This window comes from Cavia porcellus, unplaced genomic scaffold (assembly GCF_034190915.1).
Source record: "Cavia porcellus strain 051 isolate PalLab524CR breed Dunkin Hartley unplaced genomic scaffold, mCavPor4.1 scaffold_31, whole genome shotgun sequence".
Taxonomy (NCBI): Eukaryota; Metazoa; Chordata; class Mammalia; order Rodentia; family Caviidae; genus Cavia; species Cavia porcellus.
This window is the reverse complement of record NW_026947514.1, coordinates 10,342,373-10,362,308: the sequence shown is the minus strand read 5'-3', so window position 1 is coordinate 10,362,308 and position 19,936 is coordinate 10,342,373. Positions and strand designations below refer to the sequence as shown.

Genomic DNA, 19,936 nt, shown 5'->3' with positions numbered 1-19,936 from the left:
GCTCTGTTCATAGAGCTTGCGAACTGGTGCCCGGCCCCTTGCCCGGGCTGGAGATGGTTGTAGGAAGGATGTTTTTACCATCGCTTTGCAGGTGAGGAAACAGTTGTGGGGGTGGGGCCATTCCCTCCCCAGGTCTGGACAGCAGGACACTCAGCCCTGCCCTGTGACTCTTTTGCCTGAGGAGTGGGGTGGCCTCTGTACTTGGGTGGCTCAGGAGGAAGAATTGGCAAATCTCAGGGAAAGGAGTGCTGGGGACAAGAGGACCCTGCGGGTTCCTCCCCAGGGTTGGCAATGGGAGTTCGCACTGCCCCCTCTCCACGTGCACAGAGTACAGCTGACTTTGTTGTATGGTCTTTGACTTCCCTCTGTGTAGCTCCAGACCTTCCAGGCTCTCCTCCATCCCTTCCCTTTCCTTTTTCCAGCAGCCTGTGATTTGTGCTTTCCCCTTAGGACAGGAAGAGACGTGCCTGGCGACAGAGGGAGGGTTTAGCTCCCATCGGCTCTGTCTCAGGCCCAAGGGCACCACTGTGAACAATAGTAGAGTGGCAGCAGCCTGCCTGGCCAGGGCGCGTGCAGTCCACCTCTGGGGGTGGACTGAGAGGCTGTTGGCTGCTTTTCTGTACGCTGGAGCATAGCTGGGTTCATGGTTCACTCTGTCCTCAGTTTCTGTCTTCTGATCCTAGAGGATTGGGCAAGTGATCTTCCTTATAGTCAGTCCCTGCTTCCCTGTTTCATATGAACATTAAACTGTAATTTAAACCTTCAGCGGGGCTGGGCACAGTGGCACACACTTATGATCCCATCACTGGGAGGCAGAGACAGGAGGATCACAAGTTTAAGGCCAACCTGGGCTGCATAGGAAGATCTTGCCTCAGACCAAACCAACCAAACCAAACCAAACCAAAAACAAAGAACAACCTCCAAACCCCAGCTGGGACCTCTTTGCTTTAACTTACCTTTCTCCCCTAATTGTCAACCTTTCCATACTCGTGTCAACAAATGAAAGTAGAAAAACCTTGGGGTTAAGGGAACCTGTGGTATCAGTGAAGATAGATGAGGCGATTGTGTTCAACAGTGACCCATATCCTGGTGGCTTAAACCAGTAGTTACTTCACTTGTGTGAGAGACCAGTGGGGGCCTGGTCCATCTCACCCGCTCAGAGTGTGAGCATCTTCTCTCTGAGAGGTTGCTGGGCTGGTGCCAGGGAAGAAAGAGCCAGGGGCCCACACACCTGTCATTAAGGGCTCTGCTTGGGAAGTGACAGGGTCACTTTCTGCCACAGGTCACTGGCCAGGACTAGTCTTACTTAGCAGGGAGCCAGGAGGGGCAGCCATGCCTTGTGTCCAGGAAAGGGCTCCTGTCCTCACAGTCCTCCCAGTGCCCCAATCCTTATTTCCTCTCTGGTGTTTTCCACAGCAAATGCTGTTTTGCAAGACTGTATTACAGCGCACACACCCCTGTCTCCTCCGAGGGCTCTTGGCTTCGTCTTGGTGGCTCTTGTTAAGTCCCTGTGATGGCGGTGCTATTGCCGCAAGCCTGCTCTGTGTTCTGGGTCTTCTGTCTTGTCCATGTGGCCTTTGACTGCCCACCCTTGCCTTAGGCCAGCATCCTAGGAACAGGCTGTGTGTCAGGGGACATAGGTTTGCTTATCCTTTTTGTCTGTTCTTGAACCTGCTCTCCAGCCCTGGGCACAGCCAGGCCTTCCTCAGCTCCTGAGGACAGGGGTTCAGTCCTCTTCTTAAGGGGCCATGCTTGCTGGCTCGCTCTGAACTCTGAAATAAAGTTGGCTCACAAGACACCATCATCATCTGGCCATTGAATCACCTTGACCCTTCATGTTTTAGGTGTGAATAGTTGGCCAAGCTGTTCCTACTTTTTGTTACCCCATTAATTGGAAAGCAGCTGCTGAGAAACCGGGGAAGCAGTCAGGGAGGGTGTATAACAGTCTTCTTCCCTGGTCTGGGCTACTGTCCGTGGCCCAGCCTGCTGGTCTTGGTGGCTAGGCGCAGGTGCTCTGCTCCTTTAGGAGTGGAGTTGCATGTGCAGAAAACCTCCATCTCCTTCCTGAGCTTGCTTTGGAATAAAGTCCTGGAAAGAGGTCCCCTGGCACCCTGCACTCTGCAGAGACTGCTGTCTGTCCGTTTTTCCATGCAGTGCTCGGCCTAACCTCGCCTTCCTGAGATCTGTGTGTGCCTTCGAGGCTGTGAACTTAGGCGTGATGGTTCCATTCTGAATGCTTGGACCTTTGGAATGCAAAAGGCATATATCAGACCTCCTTATCGCTTTCTGTATGAGTGATTTGCTTTACCTATGGCTGAGGCAAAACTTGTGACATGGTGGTGTCTGTTTGAAGCCACAACTGAAAGCACTTCATTCCACATGGTGCATCAGGGAAGGAGGAGGCAAAGAGAAGCCCGAGGCACCTGGGATGCCTCCTGGTGTGGAGTAATGGTCTGGCTTTGGCAGGAAGAAGACCTGGGTTTTCCGCTCTGCTTCAGGTGTAGCTTTTTGGTTGTTCAAGAAAACTGGATTTCCTGGTACTGTAATTCCATGCCCTCAGGTATGTCACTCAATCCCTGGGACTCTGTTTCCTTATCTGTGCCCCATGGAGTCAGTGTTGTTAGCCTAGTGTGGAACCCAAAATAAGCACTTCACAAAGGCTGATTGTCATCCCCTCAGAACAGCAGGTTTTGGTGTGGCAGTGTGCACTAGGAGGCCTCTGCTGTCAGCCAGAGAAGCAATGAGGCTTTGCAGATTCATGTTCTGGCCTGTGTTGAACTGTCATTGGCTCAATACCAGGGAGGTTCCCTCATCAGTAGGAATATGAATAGCAAGGAGCGGGAAATACCACAGCTGACATTTACTGCGTGCGAGGTACTGGTAGTAATGTATGTGAAACGTTGAGACCTCCTGGCCTCTTTTAATTGCTCTGCCCCTCTCACCAGCTCTGCCTCAGACTCTCGTGAGGATCGCAGGAGTCCCTGCATGCCACAGGTTCGGAACAGAGCCTGGCACAGAGTAAGTACGGGAGAGCTGCGGGCCAGAGCTCTGCTGGTGAGGCTTCGTGCTTCAGAGATGAAGTCAAGGTTCTGAGAAGGAGCCAGCCCTGCAGGCGTCCTTGCACCTCGTTCTAGTTGCAGCTTTGCGAGCCTCAGTCATGGCAGCCTGTGCGGGCAGTTCCGGAAGCTGTAGGTTTTGTGCAGCAGCCCTGTACTTCCTTGATCCTGTGATACCACAGGCTTGGCGGTGAGGGACTCCAAAGCCCGAGGCGATGAGCAGCCGCAGCTGGGGGGTGCGAGGGGCTTCCTAGGTCCCATGAAAACAGTGACTGGAAACAATGAGTTAAGCAGGTGGCTGTGTATTTTGAAGTCCTGGTGCAGTGCTGGAGGGAGGTACCTGGGGAAACAGGTGACATGAGGGAGTCATAAATGTTTCCTGTTGGGGTGGGGTGAGTTGAGAAGTGTGAAAAAGGATTGAACTTTTGCTCTCAGAGTCAAACAGCCCTGTGAGGTGTAGGGAGGAGTCCCTGGTGTCCTCATTTCGTGAATGTGGAAACTTCTGTGGAGTGGTTAAGTGATCTTCCCCAGCCTAGACACAGCCGCAGGGCTGGGTGATTTCCGGGCCTGGCTTCCCCGCCCCTCTCTGGTTCCAGATGCAGGGAACAGTGTTGGCCAGGCTCACCTTGGATAATAGGCTGGGCATGATTGGGTTAATTATTTTGGAAGTCAAAGGTCACTCTTGGGCCACTGGAGTTTGCAGGCCTTTGTGTGCCTCCTCCCAGCACCCCTCTCCCACAAGCCTTGCTGCTTTGTGACTGAGGAAACACTGGCCCCTTGTTCTCTCCAAATTCTGAACCTTGCACGCTGCACAGAGCAGCGTCTAGCATTGGCCTCCCAGGATGGCGTGACTTGGAAACAGACTGCCCGCGGACCTCCTCTGGCCTCAGCAGGCAGCCCTTTCATCGAGACATCCTCACTCTTGCCGAGAGGGACGCAGCGGATCCCTTCTCCAGAAGAGAACAAGAAGTCCCTGGAAATGTTCTCTTTACTGGGGGGCAGAGTGTGGTCAGAAGGCAGAATGACAAACTTGAGTCAATTGCTTATGCCCAGGCCTCCACCTCCAGCCTGTCTGAAGCCCTCTGCAGTATCCCTTCTTCTGGTGGATCCTTCCCTTACAGAACTGGCTTGTGCACATCCTCTCTCCTTGGGGTCCCCTCCCCTGCAGCCAGACCCTCTCTCTGTCTGCTCACATGGAAGCCTGACCTTGCCAGCCAATGAGGAGACTAGGACTCCTGTGAAATGTTTTCAGGAGAACAGTCTTTCAGAGTGAGGTGTCACATCTGGTTACTTGGGAAAATGAGGTGCCTGAAGAGCCTTTAGAACCACAGTGATCCCATTTACAGCCTGCAAAGATGCTGCAGCAGAGGGGGCAGCCAGAGAGTGGCTGGGTCTGGTGCATGTCCCGAGTTGCTGTTCTCATGAAAGGGCTTTGCTGGCATAAAAATGCTTGGAAAATACACAGAGAAAAGTGGCTGGCTTCCAGATCTCTACTGTTTACCTTTAGCAGCATGGCCAGGAACGCAGAGAGCTTATTTTCCAAACAGCCTACGGTTGTTAGGTCTGCATGCCTTAGGCTGATGCCAGAGATTCCCTCTACCCACCTCCTTCCCAAATCCTCAGGGGACCTCCCGGCTCCGTCCCTGCTGATTTCTTCCTTCTCTTTTGTTTTTTTTTAGACAGGGTCTCACTATATATTTCAGACTGGCTTTGAACTCACTGTGTAGCTCAGGCTGGCCTCAAACTTAGTGATCTTCCTGTCTCAGCTTCCTGAATGCTGAGTTTTAACAGGTGTGTGTTATCATGCCTCTCAGGCTGATTTATGTCTCTGGTGCTGCAGGGAGACCTGGGGAATTGTCTTTGGAGATGTGGGGGACAGGTGTGGCCGTGCCAGCCTTGTGGTTTTTTGCCCCCATCACTGTATTTGTAACTGCTTTGGTCTGAGAACACTGGCATCCATGGCACTTAAGAGTCCCCTCTTCTCTCTATTTCTTTCCTCTGGCTTTTCTACCTTGCCTTCGGAGTCTGCTGTTTTTTGTGTGTGGGGGGGAGAGGGTTTGGAGCTGAATGTACTGTAATATAGAGTCTGCAAATTGAGCCAGAAAAGCCCTGGAAGTTTTTTCTTTCTACTCGAGGGAAAACCGAAGCCAATGGAATGGCAAACCCAGGTCAGCGGCAGCTCGGCTGGAGCTGATGCAGAGACTCCGCTGCCTGCTGCCTGCTGCCTGACTCTCCCTGTTGCTTGGTTTGGTTGGTTGTTCCCCATCCTGGGTCCTGCTGTCCCAGTCTGGAAGGGAGAGGGCTCTCTCCGGCGCCTGGGCTTGCTGTGAGGGTGAACATGTGTCAGGTCTCAGGAAGACACTGGGACCCCACTTCTGTCCTCATCGGGGACCCCAGGAGGCACGGTAGTGCCTCAGCCATCTGGGTCTTGCTGTTGTTTTGATTTGTACACAGCCTCGTCACCATGGGGAGAGAAGTGTATTCTTCAGTCTCCTTGTGAGGTCTCTGGGTTTATTTTTTTCTCCTTAAATAAGGGAGATCCCTGAACGTTTTCCCTGGCAAACAACAACAACAAAAAAAGAGGATTTAAGAAGATTAGCAGGGAAGAACTGGTGTGTTCTGAAAAGGGTTAAAACAAGCTCTTAGGTGCGCCTGGATATGGGCAAGGCCTCAGGAGCTCGGGAGAAACAGAGTAACCCGCAGGGTGGACCAGCAGTGGAGAGCTGTCACCACCCCGAGGCCTGGGGACAAAAGGACCGAAAGTGTAACTGGAGCCACGGAGATAACTGTCTTGGGAGAGGGGCTGTGGCCGCTGACAGAAATACAACAGGTGGCAGGCCGGGCATCACAAGAAGTGTGAAGACGGGTGAACACCCGGCTGCTCCCTTCTTCCCATCTTCTGCCGTTGTCCTAGCTCAGTCAATGCCAGGCCTCCCAGGGTACCAAGTGGGCTCCAGGCCAGAGAAGGGACCTGGGTGGGTGGGCAGACTGGATGCCAAGCCCTGTGTTAGGTCTTGTTTGCTTCCTAGCGCCTCCGCTGCCTCTTACTGAGGACCTGGGTAGGTGTCCAGTCACTCTTCTCCACTCTTCTCATTGTAAAATCGTTTCTCACAGTGGTGGGAAATAAAACAACACGAGCACATGTAGGCTCTGAGCACCATGCCTGCTCCCAGCAATCATTTGTAGCAGTCGTTTGATGTCTTTGCTGACAATGGAGAGAAAGCCTTGAATCCTGAGGGAGGTGCACTTGGGCAGGGTTGAGGTAGGGCAGGGCTTGTGGCCTTTTCTGGCCCCCGCTGAGGCCATGTGGGGGGTCAGCCAGGTGCCGCGCTGGCGCCACGGCCTCCATGGGACATGCCTCGCAGGTGGTAGTGGCTGTGTGCTGGCGGCAGACATCTGGCCGTTCAGGAAGCATGGTGTCAGGCTGCCCTGGCTGTTGGCAGGTGTTCCTGGCTTGGGATCAGGTGATGCCGACTGTCAGCCAGCAGCTCTGGCTCCCTTGGGGCCTGATCTCCCCAATCCCAGGATCTTGAAAAAATAAACATACACCCCCATGGAGCGGCATGAGCAGCACTACCCCGTTGCAGGCAGTCCTGTTCTCTGCAGCTCTTTGTGAGTCCACAGCCCAGCCCAGTGGAGGTCTGGCTGGTTTGCTAGGACCACAGCTTTGCTGAGACTTGTCGTGCTTTTAAAGAGTATTCACTCAGATTCAGGGTCAGGTTAGACTCTGTGACTTCAGACCTTTTGCTTAACATCTCTGGGCCCAGTTTCCCTAGGTTGTTGGGCAGATGAGATGCATTCAATAAATGCTTTTCTGTGTAACCGTTTTATAGCATTGCTTGCTTATATGTTTTCTGCTCCTGGGTGGCATGGGGTATGGGGGCCAGAAGTGCCAATGTGGGCCCTGCCATTGAGGAGTTAGGGACAGAGACAAGCTGTCAGTCCTGCCTACATTTTGCACAAGGGCAGTGAAGGGATTCAGTTTTGCACTTGGAGCAGGGGGACCCCGGACCTTTGAACTATCCTGCCCTGGTAGAGGCTGGTGTGCTGGCCCCTCCTAATGTACTACAGGGGTGTGGGGGTCCTTGGGGGCTCAGGCTAGTCTGTAGAAGGGGCAGATGGTAAGGTGATTGCCCGCGTTTTGTTCCTGCCTTGCAGCTGAATCTCAGCCGACCAATTGAGGAGCAGGGGCCCCTGGATGTCATTATCCACAAGCTGACCGATGTCATCCTCGAAGCTGACCAGAATGACAGCCAGTCCCTGGAGCTGGTGCACAGGTTCCAGGTGAGTGAAGGTGGCTGCTGGCTGTGGGACCTGCAGGAGGCAGAGGGAGGCCTGGGAATTGCCGGGAGCTACAGGCAGAGCTGTAGCTGCTGTGTTAGTGTGCCATCTGCAGACGTGGCTCTGCCACTGGCAAGACGTGGCTTCCTGGCAAGCGCTTCTCTGCAAGTGAGGCCTTAGACTCAGAGGATGGACACCCGGGGCGTGTGACACCCCTGCTACCCAGCTCATATGGGTGTGGTCAGATCCCTGTGAGTACAGATGTGGCCACCACATCCTCAGCACTGGGATGCTCAGCCTTGACTAGTGGCTCTGACTTGGCCTTTCTGCTGTGCTTGGAGCAAGGGGCCACGAGGGCCTTGAGTTAAGTTGTGCCTTGGTGGAGAGCCCTCCCTATCTGTCTGTTGCCTTGGCCTTGTGGGCGCCTTGCTGAGCATTGCCTGAGGTATTGTATTGAGACCCCTCACCCATTTCCTCAGCAGCTTCCCAGTCCTGACCCCAAGATGACTCACTGGCCCCCTTAGGGTTTTCATGTTGAGCAGCCGCTATCACCGCCACTGCCACTGCCACTGGCCTGCCCTGTGTGTGTGTGCTCTTGTGCACAGATGTGATTTTTCTGGGAATCAGTTCAGGGTCACGAAAGATGAAGTCATATTATCAGCAAAAAATGTAACTGGAATAGTGGCTGTTCCCCAGGCCTTCCTGGCGGGACAGGGGTGCCTGTGCTAGCACTTCTGTATGATAACTGGGGACTTGGCATTCATTTCTCTCCATCAGGACAAAGGGGCTCTTGTCGCACAGTAGCTGTGCTGCTGACAGTGCTCTTCTTTCCCACGTAGTCAGAGCCACAGGCCTCAGCCTCCCTCACCTCCCAGTGGCTCTCGCCTGCTTCCTCGGCCAGCTCTTTGCCACGGAATCCTGCTAGGAGTGGTCCTGGACCAGTTGCAATTGCTCCGGGCCTGTGGTGCACTGATGATGGCGGGGCTGGAGTGGGGTGGGGAGGTGTCCCCATGTCATGCATACCTTCTGCCAGCAGCCCAGAGTCCCCCCACTTGCTGGGTTGTATCTTCTCATGGAGCTGAGAGCATGGGAAAGGCATGGGCATGGTTCTCTGTGACTTTATGGAGCCTCAGCTTTCTTATTTGTAAAATGGGTGCTGGTCACAGGCAAATCTTCTGGCCTGTTGGGCAGAGCAGCTGAACGGTGATGTTGAATGTTACTACCATCCCCAGCCCCAGCAAGGCTCCCTGGAGATCCACATCACACTTGCTGAGGTCTGGCTATGCACTGGAAGTTCACCAGACCCTGGGGTTGGAGCATGAGCAAACGGGAGACACTTGTCTCATTGACTGACTGCTTACTGGGCGTCTGTCCCGTGGAGGGTCAGCCTGAGAAGCCCTCACTCAACCCTATGAACATTTAATCTCCACAGCCTACCTGAAGTCGCAGGGGTAGGACTTGCCTGCCTCATTTTATAACCAGGAAACTGAGGGTCAGGAGTATATGCAGGGTCTCCGCAGGAGCCTGGCAGGACCAGGATTCAGTCACTTTCTCAGGTGACCCACTGATCAATCCTGCAAAGTGGCTCTTCTGTCTTCTTGGACCCTAGCCCCTCACCATCATGGGTGCAGCCCCAGGTGGTACCACTAAAGCATCTCCTCATCTCCAGTCTGTCCACATTTGCTTCACCTCGCCTTCTCCAGGAGGCCTCCGAATGTCTGGTGTGTCTGGTGATACCCTCTGAGGACCTGCAGAGACCTTGGGGGCAGGGATTCTCATGGAATAAATGGAAGGATGGTAGCTTCGTGAGGACCCTGCTGAACTCTCTGGACAGGTTGGGCAGTGGGTAATGATAGCAATCATTATTATAACCGGAAACATTTGCGGAGCAGTCACGATGTGCCAAGCCCTGTTGTAAAGTACTTTATAAATATTAACTCATGCTTACTGAGCAGTAAGATTTCCTGATGCCCCCGTATGAATGAGTAAACAGGTGCAGGAAGGCTGGGTGCCTTGCTCAAGTCTCTGTAATTAGGAGGCAGTGAGGTGGGATATGAACCCGCAGTGGGTGAACCTCGATGTCCCCACCCAGCCTCGCCACTGGCACCTAGCCCCAGTGACAGTTTTGTCATTATTAAAATGAGATGCTGGTGGTAGTCAGGCCAGGGACATGCAATGCCTGGTGAGTACTCACAGCCCTTCCTGCTGCTGGGCTTCCACAGCTCCCTCTGTTAGAACTGTACTATCCTGGTGCCTTAGGGGTTACCGGGCAGCCATCTCTGCCTGGTGACCTTGGACATACTCAGAACCCCAGGTGATTCTGCTCAATATTGCAGGCTGTTCCCTGTGTTCCTGTTCTGGGCAGAAGAGAATGTTGAGGGTGTGCTTATCAGAGGGTACACGGGGACTATGACTCAGTGAAGACTGCCTGCCACTTGACACGTTTTCCAGGGAGGGCTTGGCTTAGTCTGTCCCATCCAGGTTACACACACATTTGTCCCCAGGCAGGAGTGTGACCTCATGATAACCTTCCAGCCCCTGTACTTCTGGGATGAATTTTCATTGCAGTTGGTATTTTAGTAAGAAGCCAGATACCTGATAAGGCCAGGAGGCTTCCTCCTTTGTGAACAGAACAATCCTTTGGGGAAAAGTGTGCCTGGCTATGCTTTCCAGAGGCTCCAGGGGGAGAGCAGACAAGCAGGGGCTGTTGTAGGGGGAGAAGGCTCCATGGTGAGGGCGTGGAAGGGCTTCCCTCTGCCACCAGGTATAGTGCTGTCTGTGCTGGCTGGTCATCTCCCTCTGCACAGACAGGAGAGGTGCAGGTGCAGAACCAGGCCACATGGACTTGGAGGCTGACATTTCACCTTGACTGTGCCCTTCATCTTCAGATTCATTTTTATCCTTGGGATATTAACAAGGAGGAATTAGTGTGGTTTGGGGACTGGGAAGGGACAGGGATGTCAGTCAGTGACATATCAATTTCAGAGGTGGGAAGCAGAGCCCAGGACTTGGGTTTGCAAAGCAGCCCTTCCTGCGTTTTGTTGTGAGCAGCAGAACAGTTCACATCCTCCGCCTCTGCACAAAGGCCCTTCCTGAGGCAGGGTTGAGGTTCTCGGGAAGTATCTGGAGACTGAATGCATGGGGAAAGGTAAATTTCTGAGCCATTCCTGAGAGCCCCAGAATGTTCCACAGTGGGATGTTTCCATAGACTTCTGGTCCCCAGGGGTGGGAGGAAGCCTGAGCTGAGCGGCCCTGCTTCCCTCTGGCTGCCCATGCGGGCAGGTGGCACGGTGTGGGACTCGGGCATGTTCCAGATCATTCGGACTAGTTGCCATAGAAGCCACCCCCCCATACTGTTGTTGTTTTGCTTTGCTCTGCTCTTTTCCTTTTGGATTAGCTTCACAGTGGCTTGACTTGGACAGTCATTGGCATGATTCAATTGTTTTGCTGCTCCAAGGTTCATTTGGAGCCAGCAGCTTGGTGCCACCCGGCTCTGCTTGAGATTTGGTTATCAGTGCGCAAATGTGGAAAAAGATCCCTGGGGGACGTTGCCCTTGGGGCTGCCAGGACCAAGGGGCTTCTTGGCCGCTTAAGCAGATTCTTCAGGGGAACAATGGGCACTTTCTCCTTGCTGTTGCTCCCAGGCCTTCTCAGGTGGGAGGGCAGACCCTCTTCTACTGTCTCTTCTGGCCCTAGACTTAGCCTATGGGGATCTTGATCCAGAGGGACTTTCCCTGAATGAATTTAGAGGAGGAGGAGGCTACATAGCCTCTTCTCTCATTTTGATCAGCTGATAGGGCATTAATTGTCCCTAGTGACCCTGGCCCACTCCCTCTGATCACATTCTCCAAGGACAGCTTCCTTCTCATGCTGAGCACCATCCGCCTAGGCTGCCTGCCAGGAGGGCAGACGAGGGCCACAGGAAATGGCCCTCCAAGCCCAGAACGAGAACGATGAGTTGGGGAAACCCAGCTCTTGTCATAGTATGGACTGACTGCTGCACACGTCCTACTGTTGTGAAACTGAATGCCAGGATTGTTAACGTGTCCCGTGGGCTCAGGTGACCTGGTGGCTACCTGTCTCCTCAGCCTTGTTCTGCCCCTCACCACACTGACCCTCCCAAAGCAGCTGCTCAGGCCTGCTGCTGCCCATCGCGTGAGCATTTTCTATGATCATCAGACACAGCATCTGTCCTTTGCTGTCAGCATTGCTCCTTTGGAAGGTCATAATTCCTTATCATCTCTTACTGTCTGCCCCTCTGTGTGTGTGCGTCTGTTCCCTGGTATTTCTAGGGTGCCTGTGTGCTTCTTGTAAGTGCATATAGAGTGCTACCTTGTGCTGGGTGAGCCTTATGTGAGGTAGCCGGTGGGCCAGGAGCAGGGTACCAGCCCTGGTGGGCAGCTGGGAGAGGGAGTGGGCATTTAGGGTTTACAAGACAGAAGGCACAGGGTCACGCTTGTGTGCAGGAGCCACTAGGAATGGTAGGAGGTATGGCGGGCTGGATCCTGGCGTGATTTCATGCCTGGCTATGGAGTTTGGACTTTCTCCTGCAGAGGGATTAGGGGACAGGATGGTAGCAATAAGAGCAAGTCTGATTGGCAGGGTGGCCCTGTGAGGGGGGATGGAAGTAGCCAGGGCAAGAGGAACTCTGAGCAGGCGGGGGCACCTTAGTCACCAAGGCAGGTGTTTCCTGGATGAAGAGGGAGCTCATGACTTGAGCTGCTGGACCCTCATATGACCTGCTGGGGCCCCTACTGGGCCCTCATATGAGCCTAGATCGCCTCAGCCTTAGGTGACCTATGGTCTTGAGCATCTCCTCCCTCAACCTTGACAAGGCAAAGCCCCACTCCTCTCTCAGTTCTTGGCATTCACTTGTGTAAAACAAGTGTGAGAAGGGTGTGCCTTCCTTGTCCCCAAAGAGGCAGAGAGGGCACACTGGACCGACCGCATTGGCTCTTTATCAATGACATTTAGTCATAGTCTAGTGGGCTGGTCACCCCAGCCAGGGGACAGGGAGCAGATGGGCTGGGCACAGGCAAGGAGAGTGTGGCTTGCTTCTCCTGCAGAACCACGGGCTCAGGCTCCTGTAGAGGCCGGTGGAGGACAGGAAGGACCTTCACAGTCTTCCTGCTGGCTGGTTGAGCGAGGCCAGGCTTTGGTGTCGGAGCAAGCAGCTCCTGATGGCCAGTGCTGTGTGGTGTCTGGCTCAAGCGTCAGGTCTGCTCAGCTCTGTAGCTCTGTTACAGAGGACCCGGGATGATGACTGAGCAGCCTGACAGGCTGGGGAACAAAAAGGCAGTAAGGTGACCTGCATGATGTGGACTTCTGTACTATACTGTCCTATCTGGCCCTACAGTGGACTGCAAGGGTAGGGGAAGTTGCATTTCCTGCAGACAGGGGACAAGTACTGTGCAGTTCCCTTTCCTTAAAAAATTAAAATGTTTCCCAGTGTTAAGAGCATTAAATGAATTAACACATGTGACGCCCTTGTAACAGCACCTGGAGTGAGTGCTGTGTGTGGGTGTGGACAGCTGTGTGCGTGTGCGTTTGCGTGTGCGTGTGCGTGTGTGTGTGTGTGTGTGTGTGTGCGCCCGCGCACTCGCGCACTGGCTGCCTTAGCACCTGAGGTGTGCTGGTGCATGCAGGCCCGGCAGCCTGGAGCACGTGGCCGCACAGCTGATGTCACAGTCCTTACAGTGGCTCCAGCACTACTCTCAGCCTTATCTGTGGCTCCTGCAACTTGAGAATTCCCGGTTGTAATTGGAATCAATAAGGTAATGATTATGAATGTGTCCTCAGTACGTGGTGAGCCTCAGACAGAGGGCAGCGGAAACACGACTGACTTGGCCTACAGGGCAGGGCGAGCAGGAGTCAGAGGGACTTGGCCGTCTTCCAGGCTCCACTCCTTACCAGCCAGCCTCCTTGGGTCTCGCTTGCCTTACCTGTGGAGTGGGGCACCACCCAGTGCAGCTCCAGGGGCGGGCCTCTTGACTGTGCGCCTTGCCCCCAGGGCCACAGCCCTGGGGCTCTGAGTGATTGCTTTGCTGGGTGCAGCCATGCTGTCTGCCTCGGGTGCTGATCACTGACTGAGAGCTGCAGGCGTTGGCTCAGCGCTGTGCTGAGGAGATGGGGCAATGGAGAGGATGCGGGAGGAGCCCAGACCCACAAGTGGTTACATAACTCCACAGAATCCAGTGAGCTTCTGTGGGCTTCACCTGAGGGGCTGGTGGGTTAGAGCCAGGGCTTCAGGTCCCAGTGAGAGGTTCATGCTGTCACCACTGAGGTACAAAAGATTTCTGGCTGAGCAAGGCCCATGTGGTCCACCCTGACTTGGTCCTTCCTGTCTCCTACAATTTGGTCTTCTTTTCAGTTCCTAGGATAATGGAATTACTTCCCCATTTTGCAGGCAACCAAACTGAGGCCCAAGAAAGTTATCACCTGCCTGAGAACAGTTAGAGAGCAGCAAGGTCAGGATTGAAGCTCACATTCTTTTCGGATGTGTCTTGGAGAGGCTTTGGCCAGCAGCTGATGGCTACCCTCTTCCCCGATGTGTAGATCAGTGACTCAGAGTCACTTGAGGAAGAGGTTGTCATCTGTGATTGCCTCTGACCCAGGTGGCACCATGCAGTGACAAAATGTGGTTCAGTAGATGCCTCCCTCAGTAGAGGAGGTAGAATTGGCAACTTCCCAGTCCCGGAGGAACAGACCCATCCTTGGTGACCATGAGGTCAGCCTTGAGATAACTGCTGCTCCTCCCATGGTGGAGACTGCCACACAATCAGCCCATTGTGTGCTGAGCCTGGGCCAGGCCCACAGTGGGTGACCAGGAATTGCTCTTTCTGCCCCAGGAGAGATGGTAGCACTTTTTGGTGCTGATAGCTTATTGCTGGCATTTCCCATGTGGAGCAGAAGCCTGGGTTCCAGGTAGACTTGTGACTGTTTCCATCCATAGCAGGGCTGGTCTTTGTACAGCCCAGAGGGTGGATGGAGAGGATGGCCAGAAGCTGGAGCCTGAGCTGCATACTGGCTCTAGCCCTCGGGCTTTGTAGAAGGGGTTCTGCGGCTCAGGGCTTGGGGCTGGTGGAGCTGTAGAAGTGCAGATATTTATTAACTGTACATTTTCCACAGTTGTTGAAGAAACTTTTACACATGTCATCTTAAGACTTCTCAGCCTCTGCACTGTTGCCATCTTGGGCTAGATCCTTCTGTGGTGTTAGGGCCTATCCTGTGCTATCCAGGATGCCATGTGGCCTGCCCGGCCTCTCCCCGCTGGAAGCCAGGCGTGCCCTCTCATCACAGACCTAGTGTGATGACCAAAAGTGTCCACAGATAGCGGCGGATGTCCAGGGGTGGGTGGTCATCCCTGGCTGAGCACCACTGCATTTCTTACAAGGTGGCTTCCGCAGTTTGGAGAGGCCAGGGGTGTCAGGAAAGTCATTCCTGTGAGTAAGTGTAGACATTAAGGCCACACAGCCTGACATCTGGACTTTAGTGATTGAGACTTCACTCCGAGGGGACTGTGGTCTCATGGGCTTATTTTCATCAGCATTGCTTGCCACAGAAAGTGCACCCATTTTTCCATTTTCCTGGATTGTTTCAGACCTGACTTCCTGCCTTGTTTCTGTGCCTGTGTAACAGTGAAGTCTGGTGTGGCTTCCATGGGCTTCATGTAATGGGTCACATTGCCACCTCCAGGCAGATTACATGCTGGTCCCCTGCTGGCCTTGATCCTGTGGGGCCACAGAGAGTGAGGCATGAGGATACCCCCCAAAACTCTCCCTGCAGTGTCTGTGAGGGTTCATGCCCCATGCCTCAGGCCTCCACACTGGGCTTCACACTTCTGCATCCAGCCCTGATTTGTCCATGTTGGTCTCTGCACTGATGAGTGAGTTCACTCATCAAAGAACTGTTTGATTTATGTAGTCATTCATTCAACAAATCTTATTACCACGTGCTCAGAATCACATTGCAAATGCAGCAAATGAGGCAGCTCAGGGGGACGTAATCCCTGGAGTTGTGTTTGTGTTGAATGTGTGTGTGATGCAGGAATGATGCAAACCAAGTGCACGTAAATAGAATAGAAACTAACACAGCCCTAACTATACTAGGAGAAAACAAACCAAGGCCTGTGATAACCAGGGAGCCTTTGTCACTGATCCTCCCTGAGGAGTTGACACTTGAGTGGAGGCCTGAAAGGGGCCTGTCCTGAAAGTGAGAGAAGATAGGAGTGGCCCTGAGGGCTCACGGCAACCCAGTGCAGCTGAGCAAGGTGGCCAGGGGAGCACATCCACATCAGTGGAAGGCAGGCAGGGGCCAGACTGAGCTTCTGTCTGGTGGCTCCTAAGGAACCCTGGGCAGGCCTTTGACAATAAATGACCTCATGCTCTCTCTGATGACTTTGAGTTGAACTGTAGAGCACCAGTTTCTAGTTCCTAAGCTCTCTGAGGAGGACAAGACCCCAGCTGATAACAGGGACCAGTGGCAGGACAGTGTCCACCTCTGGACTTGCCCAGTGTTTAGATTAGCATATCCGGCATTAGGTCATGCCATGCACTAGGGCTAGAGGCATCTGGCGGGGTGCACACTCCTACCCTCACACAGCCAGAGCCTGCTGGAAATCTGAAGGCTGGGGCGGCTGCAGGCAGTCGCAAGGAGCCCAGGATCCCTGGTCTAAGTGGCCCCTGGTTGTTCCAGAGTTCAGCAGCACTGCTGTAGACCTTGTGATTCCAGAGCCCCCTGCTCCTTGGGATACTAATGTAGAAACCCTGAGTCCTGGCTGTGCCCAAGCACTGGGTGAAGAGAGAAGGCTGTGGCCACCAAGTGGTCTCTGCATTTTCTGAGAACTGGCTGTCAGATGCGGGGCCGGCGGGATTTGGCCTGGATCCAGGGAAGCTGCCTGAGAGTGACATGTGCTGTCGGCCGGCTCTGCAGGCTCCCCTGAGCAGATGCTTGGAAGTGTGGGGAGGGAGGGAGCCACACTCCATGTGACCTGGGGCCAGGTGACCACTGAGATCACTCTGCCCCCCATAGCCTGTGATCCATGAGTAGAAATCCCAGCTTCTCTTCTCTCCCATGAAGCAATGCATTCTCTAGGTTCCTTTCGGGCCCTGCAAGCCATGTGTGATCTATCTCTGCCCTGCTTGTCCAGAGGACCCAACAAGTACAGCGGCACCAGGTCAGAGGGTCTGTGAACTCTGTCAGGTGAGCAGCTCCAGCCAGAAGAAGCTTAGAAGTTTGATGCTGAGATCCTGGGACAAAAAGGGAGGCATTGTTCAGCAGGGGGTCAGGAAGGAAAGAGAGATCGCCTGACTCAGATTAATAGCATAACTTTTCACCAGTGCCTCCACAGCCCTCAGGGTTCACTTTTTGGCTAAGCTGACATTTGTCATGGGCTTTTGTGCAGCAGCGTCTCCCCATGGATCCACGTTTTCTCCCAGCCCTAATTCTTGCTGCTCCTTGCAGGTAGCTGACTCCAGTATGTGATCTCTTTGTCCACCTGGGAAGTTGCATAAGCAGATGGTACTGGGAGGTGTCTGCCTTTAGAATGAGGGTGCCTGTACCCTGGAATGAGTGCACACCACTGCACAGCCAGGGGGCCCTTTTTTCCTGGGTGTACAGGCTCCAGCTCAGCCCCTGCAACCCTTGCTAGTACCTTCCCCCACCTGGAATGGGGCTTCCCTCTGCCCTGCTGGTGGTGTGGGTTATATGTGGCCAGGGCCTGGCAGTCCAACTTCCTCTGGTCCTTTCTGGGCCCTTTGCTCTGTGACCATTTTGTTTACTGCCCGGAAGGGTGGCGGATTGCTGCTAGCTTTCTACTCCAAGGAATTGTGTCCCCTGCCCTTCTTAAGCACTCCACAGTCTCGTCCACCTCTCATCCAGCTTGCAACTGTGAGTCCACAAGGGCCTTGTGATTCTGCCCATAAATGTGCCTTTTCCTGTGACATCCTGGGTAGCTCTCAGCAGTCCTGTACTAGGTGACACATGCTGCATATGGGTCTCTGTTGCCCTCTTGAGAGGCAGCACTGGTGGCAATGGCCCTGAGCCTTTTTGGAGGTTCTGTATATGGGACACAGATGTTCTTCCTTTGACAACAAAAATGTCTTCCGTGTGGGATGCCTCGGAATCACTGGCATGTTAGTCCTTTGCAGGCTGCTTCACGCTCCTGACAGCTGCATGTTAAACACCCTGCTGTTTTTTCCTAGCCGATTCTTTCCTGATGGGCATTAGGACATTCCTGATCATGCTCTAGAAATGTGCCTTGGTGATTGCCTGGTGATCGTGTCTCTGTGTAGGTATATGAGGGATCTGGAAGGTAAATACCTAGGAGTAGAAACGCTGAGTTTGCACATTCTTAATTTTTGGCTGTTGCTGGATTTCTCTCCGTAGAAGCAATACCGGTCACACTCCCACCTGCCTCACGCTGGTCCATTTCCCACAGCTTTCTAATTGGTTTATTTTGGCCTGCAGTCCTGGCATATTGGAAGCCTTTTCTTGCTTGTTGGTTTTGCTGCTGGATGCTCAAGCAAGGGTATAACCCACTGAGCTTGCCTGACCTTGAACTTGAGCCCCCAGCTCCTTTCTCTTTTGTACCCCTGTGTTGACAGGGTCTGACCACTGCAGCCTGAGCTCATGAGTTTAAACTGCAGGACTAAGGAGTAAATAGGCTTGGGGCAGATCATGTTGTAATTTTCTTCTTGCCAGCCCTGCCAAATTACAAAGACAGTATTGTGCAGAAGGTCAAGGCAGCCCATCAATCCTTTCTGAATGGTAAAGCCCGCACACAGGCCCCCGAGGCCAGCATTGGTCTGTTACCCTGCCAAGACCATGTCTGTTCCAAGCTCCATTCCCTGACCTTGCACACTGCTGGACTGGTCACTGTAATGCAAAGCTGTCCTCATCACCCTCCAGTCAAGGACTGTGTTGCTTTAGGATCAAGTCCAGACTTCTTGACTGGTCTGTCTCCAGCTGTGTTCCTACCCTCGACCTTAATTTAATCTTCTCTCTCAAGATCCATGTCCACCCCAGCCGTGCCAGACTCCTAGCAGGTCTCCGGGCATGCTGGGTTCTCTTTCCCCATGCCTCTGCTTTTGCTGTCCCTTTGCCTGGAGTGCCCTTTCTCTTCCTGGCCCACTTCTGTGACCCTCTATAGTTCCTGTCTTTGGTCTCAGCAACCTCCCCTCCATCCTCCCTGACAGCCAGAAGACTTTCCTTGACCCTGTGTAACCCTCTGTCAGCACTCTCTGCCCAGCATCTGCACTCAGCCCCACAGCTCATCTGCCACTTGGGAGTCCCCATGCGGGGTAGATACGGCATAGCCATTCTGAAGCTGAGTGTGAATGCCATGTACACTCACACATGCATGGGGGTGTGCTCATGTACACCCAGACACAGACACACACCCTGTAACACACACACACAGTGTAACACACACACCATAACACACAGCAATACACACACCATAACAACAGCAATACACACCGTAACACACACACACCTTACAAGCTGTTGTGGTATTGTATGCTCTCGGGGCCTTGGGCTGAGTGCTCAGGCTCCAGAGGTCTCCCCAGAATACCTATGAGGGTGGATAAGACCAGAGTGCCTGCTGACAGGAAGCTCACCTCTCCCAAGGAGCCATTTTAATAAAGATCGAAAAGCAGTAAGGGGAGTGTACCTTGCATACTAAGCCCAAATCCAGGAGAAACAGAGACGTGGGGGAAGACGGTCTCAGGGGACAGTGTTGCCTGGGCTAGTGGCTGGCACCTGGCCTTGTGTTCATCCCATTTGCCCACTGCAGTGGCCTGTGTGAGTGCATGCTTCACAGGCATGAGGGCAGTGTGGAGAGCAGCCCCAGGTCCTGAGTCTGGAGGTACCTAGTCTCAGTTCAAGGACCCAAGAACTTTTTGTGGTTTGTCCATTATATCACCGGATCACAGAATCTAGAACATAAGAGCAAGAGAAAATATAAATTCTCACACCTTCTTGGTTCAAATGGGAAAACTAGATGTAAGTAACTGAGGTTACTTTCAGAAATGCACTTAGAGTTGGTGGCAGTTCTAGGACTTTGCCCCAAGTTTCATGACTTTGTTTGTGTCTCAACTTGCAGTGTCTCAGGACTCTTGTGTTGGATTGGCTCCAGCCAGGTTCAGCTGGACTAAAAGTCATGGTCTGCCAGTGATTGGAGCAGAAGCCTTGGCTGGCTTCCAGCAGCTGTTTCTCAGGTTATACACTGCAGGGCTCAGTGGTAGATGCCGTGAGTGGCACACTGCTTGGCTGGGCTTGGTGGCCTTATCTTAGTTTATACTGGATGCTGGTACAGCTTTCTTGACTCTTTTTTTTTTTCTTTCTCTTTTTTTAAATTTTATTTAAGGAGAAAAAAGAAAAAAAAGCAGAAAAAGGGTACAAGTTATATAGAATTTCAGAAAAAATAAACAGGAAATCATTAGTTAATTACATATTGTCATCTTAGAAATAGTTGTTCAAGTTACAAAATTAAAGCATATAGAGGGGACTTTCAAACAGTGAGACTGCAAACAGTTCAATGATCCAAAAAACTCAGTAATATAGTTATCTATCTTATACACTTAAATATATATGCAGTT

General features: G+C 53.0%; 1 protein-coding gene across 3 annotated transcripts in view; it reads left to right on the top strand.

Annotated features, from left to right (window-relative positions):
• Positions 1 to 19,936, top strand: part of Itpk1 (inositol-tetrakisphosphate 1-kinase) — a 144,286-nt gene that overhangs the window by 76,087 nt on the left and 48,263 nt on the right. The window contains exons 3-4 of one of the 3 annotated variants that reach the window (XM_063241098.1): positions 2,946 to 3,018; positions 7,215 to 7,340. The exons of 1 other annotated variant lie outside the window; for it this stretch is intronic. In XM_063241098.1, the coding sequence (XP_063097168.1) occupies positions 2,986 to 3,018; positions 7,215 to 7,340 (159 nt within the window). In that variant the 5' untranslated portion in view covers positions 2,946 to 2,985. The remainder of the gene's footprint in view (positions 1 to 2,945; positions 3,019 to 7,214; positions 7,341 to 19,936) is intronic. One more of the 3 variants, XM_003462649.5, reaches the window with a different exon arrangement.